The following is a 4,253-nucleotide window of genomic DNA, read 5'->3' on the forward strand; positions in this document are numbered from 1 at the left end:
GGCCAATTTTGGAAATTCGAAAAAATTCACAGAATGTGAACTAGCTACTCAAATTTGAAACTCAATTAGAGTTACAATCAAAGTTTAAAATACAACAAGTGGAACAAGAATCGGAGTTTTGAGCACCAAGATATGGTATCTCAAAGTTGCTAAAAAAGTGAGACGGTTAGGCTAATTTCCAGGTTTAAAACATAGACTTTGAATCTTTGGGTAAGCATCGAAATGGACTCGGAATGGCAATAATTTGGTATGATTATACTACCATATAAGGGCTATTCCTCTGTAAATTTTATAGAAAAATTCGTACGAAAATTCAGTTAACAAAATCATTAAAGTCCCACAAGTTTCCAAGGCAAATCTGCCTTGCATGTAAATTTTCCTTTTCTAAACATTTGGCCAATGAAATCTTCTCAAACACGGTCCATTTGTGTAGACAATATCTAAGCAACATCCAAGATGTGTTTGGTAGGTGATTAATACCAAGAATTTCGAAACAACAAGTCCCACATCAAGATTAGCTATAAATCAGTCCAGAATTAGGGTTTTCTTTCACAAAGACAGCTCTGAAATCTGGCCACAACTCACTCAATTCAACTTGGAATTGAGTGTGGTTAGTGGCGTTGAAAACTAAATTCATGAGGCTACAATTTCTCAGAAGGAATCATTTTAAAATTCTATCCACAACTAGCTCATATTTGAGCATCAAGTTGCAGCTCAAAACAGGGCTTCCAGTACAGACGAGAAACAGAACAGACAATTTTACAAGGTTGGTACGGTTCGTTCAGGTGGAATCAGGGCATACATTTTATGCCGTTGGAAAACTGGAAGTGTCTAGTTTCTAATGCCACAAACGAAACTCGAGTTCAATTTCGGAGCAAATAGTTATGGCCAAAACAAAATCACTGCCAGAGCACTCGGGACACCCATTTCCAGCTTTGGTCAATTTTTGAAATCTCAACATTTACCCATCCAAATCACGTAATTTTTTGTGGAAACTTTCCACACAACCTATACAACATATCTACATAAAAAACAAGTTAATTGGACCACAAAAAAAGTGCACCAAAGTGCACGGCAATAGCAGGGGCAGAAACGGTAAAATTCCCTTTTCACTTCCTTTGAGCTTTCTTCCACAATACAATTTATTTTCACTAGATTAAGCACTAATCCAACATAAATAACATCAAACCTCTTCAAATCAGTTCATCAAGCCTTTGTGGGATTTCATAGAGCCCACTCACAAGATTTTCAACAATATAAAGCTACCCACATGAATTTATGAGCTTACAAGTGCAAGATAACTTCCATAAACCAAGTTTTAAGAAGTTGATCGTTGTTTACCTTTGTAGATGACTAAGGCAGAAACTTTCAGTCCTTGGAAGCTAAAGAAAACCGTGAGAAGCAAGCCCTTTTCCTAGTTTAGGTTGATCTCCAAGTGGTTTGCAAAGAGTGTGTAAATTTTGAAGTGATTTTTGTGAGATTTGAGTGGTGAAATGAAGAAGAAATGTTGGTTCTTTCTTCCTCCTTGTGGCTGGCTGCTATGAGTGAAGAGAGATGGTGTTTTTGCTGAAAATGAAGCTTCCTTGGGAAGCTTAAATGTGTGGTTCAAATTGCCTCAAAAGTCAACTCTTGCGTGCGCGTTTCGTGCTCGATTCCTCTCGAGTTTGTTTCACTAGTGCACTAAATCTCTAATGCTCTTCCATTCACACTATTATTATTCATTGTTAATAGTTTAGAATAAATTTCTTAAATCTCTGTTTAACCATTCCAACTCGATATTCGCAAAATTCTAATTCGCGCGCGATAAGGCGAAATTGACGAGAAATTCATATAACGATTATATAATTAACTACTACTGATGTAATTAATTATAAAATAAACATTTTAGAAATAAAACATGAGTTCTCAAATCTCCAAGATTATTGCACTCATGATTCGAATATAGTCTCGACAAATGTGTCTTCGCCATTTCTTATCGAACGAGCCTCCGAAAAATAAATTTTTCTAACAAAACATTTTTAAAACATAAAAGAGACATTATTCCATATAAATGGATTTAAAATGATTGAAATAAATTATTCGGAGAAAACGGGTGAATAAATAATTAATTAAGCCATTAAAATAAGATTAAAATAAGTAAAAATTCGGGTCCTCACATCCTTCCCTCCTTAAAAAGAATTTCGTTCTCGAAATTCATACCTTGATTTCTGAATAATCCCAAATACTTCTTTCGGTCTCCTCTTGAACTTCTCAAATTGTTTTCTCGATTCCACAATCTCTCTATAAAACCTTCATTAAAGGGATTTGCTTGCGTTTTAACTCCTTCACTTTTGGATCAAATTCTTTACCGGTCCTTTTCTCATGTGACCAATTTTCATCACTCCTACTTCTTCCATTCAAAACTCACACTTATAGAATTTAACTATTCTCAGGTGCCATTCATGGTCTTATTACAGGTCTAGAGGCGCAGAGCAGGGTATTACATATACATTTAAACCGTAAAATCAATTAAAAGCAAAGTAAATTTTTATATGTTATAAAAGATCATAATAGTTATACTAAATTATAATAACTTCATCAAATCATTCCAAAAGAAAAGGGGAAACAACAAGATCAAAACATGCTAAGTCGCAATATACCACAAAAGAATGTCATCCCCTATACAAAAGATTACAACCTCTAAAAGTGCCAGTCTATGTTAGGGTAAAACCACAATCCCTATTTGTAGAGTGGAGTCAGATACACCCCTACTCGTCGAGTTTCCACTACTTGAATTCCTCTTACAATCATCGGCATTAATTATTCCTTCCGGCACTCGATTGATTTGCAGTGGATTTAGTAGGTTGTTGAGAATTTTCTTCTCCCTTAGAAGCTTTAGGGCTATGCGAAAACTTATGCTCGGTACTACCGCACCTCAAACATTTTCCTTACTTTCTCCAGCACTCGGCCTCAGTGTGGTTAATCTTGCCACGGTATCCACAAGTTACGTAAGGAGTCACGGTTTGGCTAGTTTGAGATTTCCCCTTTTGTTGACCTCGCCTACTCTGATTTCCTTTTGGCGGGGCTTCGCTTGATGGAGTTTCTCCAGATTTTTCAGGTATCTTCACTTCTCCAACCCCTTTTGCCTTTTTAAGGGGTTGGATAGACCTCTCGGACTGTTTAGGGTTATCGCTTGGGTTACCTCTCTTTCTAGCATGAAAAGCCTTAAATTAAAACTTAGCATTCTCTACCCTCTGTGCCTTATCCAAGGCATCCGTAAAAGTGGTAATATGGGCAGCTGCTAGTGATTGTTGGATTTCTATATTTAACCCCTGAATAAACCTGCTTATCCTTTTCCGTTCGGTGACTACGAGCTCAGGGGCAAATTTGGAAAGTTTGGTGAACCGCTCCTCATACTCGGCCACACTTAATAATCCTTGCTTCAATTTAATAAAGTCATCCTCCCTCTTTTCTTGTATAATTGGCGGAAGGAATTTGACATTAAACTCCCTCTCAAAGTTTACCCAAGTCCAAAGGGTTTGTTCTCTTTCCCACTTTGCACTAACAACATTGCACCATGAGCGTGCCGCCCCTTCAAATTGAAAAACGACAAAATTCACTTGCCTTATCTTGGTATAATCTAAAGCAGTAAAACTATCAACCATCATTTCAAACCAATTTTCTGCTATCTCGGGATCAGAGCCTCCATGAAACTTAGGTGGAACGAACTTCAAGAATCGCTCTAGAGTTCTATCCTCACCCCTCTCTTAATCCCTAGGTTGGTTGACTGGTTCAATTACTTGGCGCTCAGCTAAGCGCTCGAAAATATCGGTCATGCGGTTAATGGCCATAGCTACTTGGTCACCCTCTTCGTTTCTAAGGTTTTGGTTTGGTCCAGTCGCGGATCCCTCATCTCTCTTGGGAGTGCGAGGTTGCCGAAACCCATGCCCACACCCTCGTCCACGTCCTCGCCAATCCATTTTGCAAGATTCTAAACGCATAATAAAAGTAGAAAGCATAACCGCATGAATTGAAAAACAGGTACACATTGCAAGAACACTTTAAATCAAAGCATAGCTATTTGCATAAGCTAGAAGTCATGTCACATGTCAATATGCATACAACGAATTAATAGTATCAAATACAGGTCATAGGCAACTAAGTGCCACAAATATAGGAGTACATGTAGGCAAAATACAAAAGGCCTCACGGCGAGCACCACTTCTACTATATTAGGCAGGATCAAAAGAAAAATCATAAGCCTAGTTAGAGAC

At 37.6% G+C, this 4,253-nt stretch overlaps 1 protein-coding gene across 1 annotated transcript; it reads right to left on the minus strand.

Moving 5' to 3' along the window:
* Nucleotides 1-3,209: 3,209 nt before the first annotated feature.
* Nucleotides 3,210-3,959, minus strand: LOC140021283 (uncharacterized). The gene is made up of 2 exons (XM_072072048.1): nucleotides 3,780-3,959; nucleotides 3,210-3,692 (listed from the first exon to the last, which is right to left on the minus strand). The coding sequence occupies exons 1-2, from the start codon at nucleotides 3,957-3,959 to the stop codon at nucleotides 3,210-3,212; spliced, it is 663 nt and encodes a 220-aa protein (XP_071928149.1).
* Between the last annotated feature and the right edge of the window lie 294 nt (nucleotides 3,960-4,253).

This window comes from Coffea arabica, chromosome 11e (assembly GCF_036785885.1).
Source record: "Coffea arabica cultivar ET-39 chromosome 11e, Coffea Arabica ET-39 HiFi, whole genome shotgun sequence".
Taxonomy (NCBI): domain Eukaryota; kingdom Viridiplantae; phylum Streptophyta; class Magnoliopsida; order Gentianales; family Rubiaceae; genus Coffea; species Coffea arabica.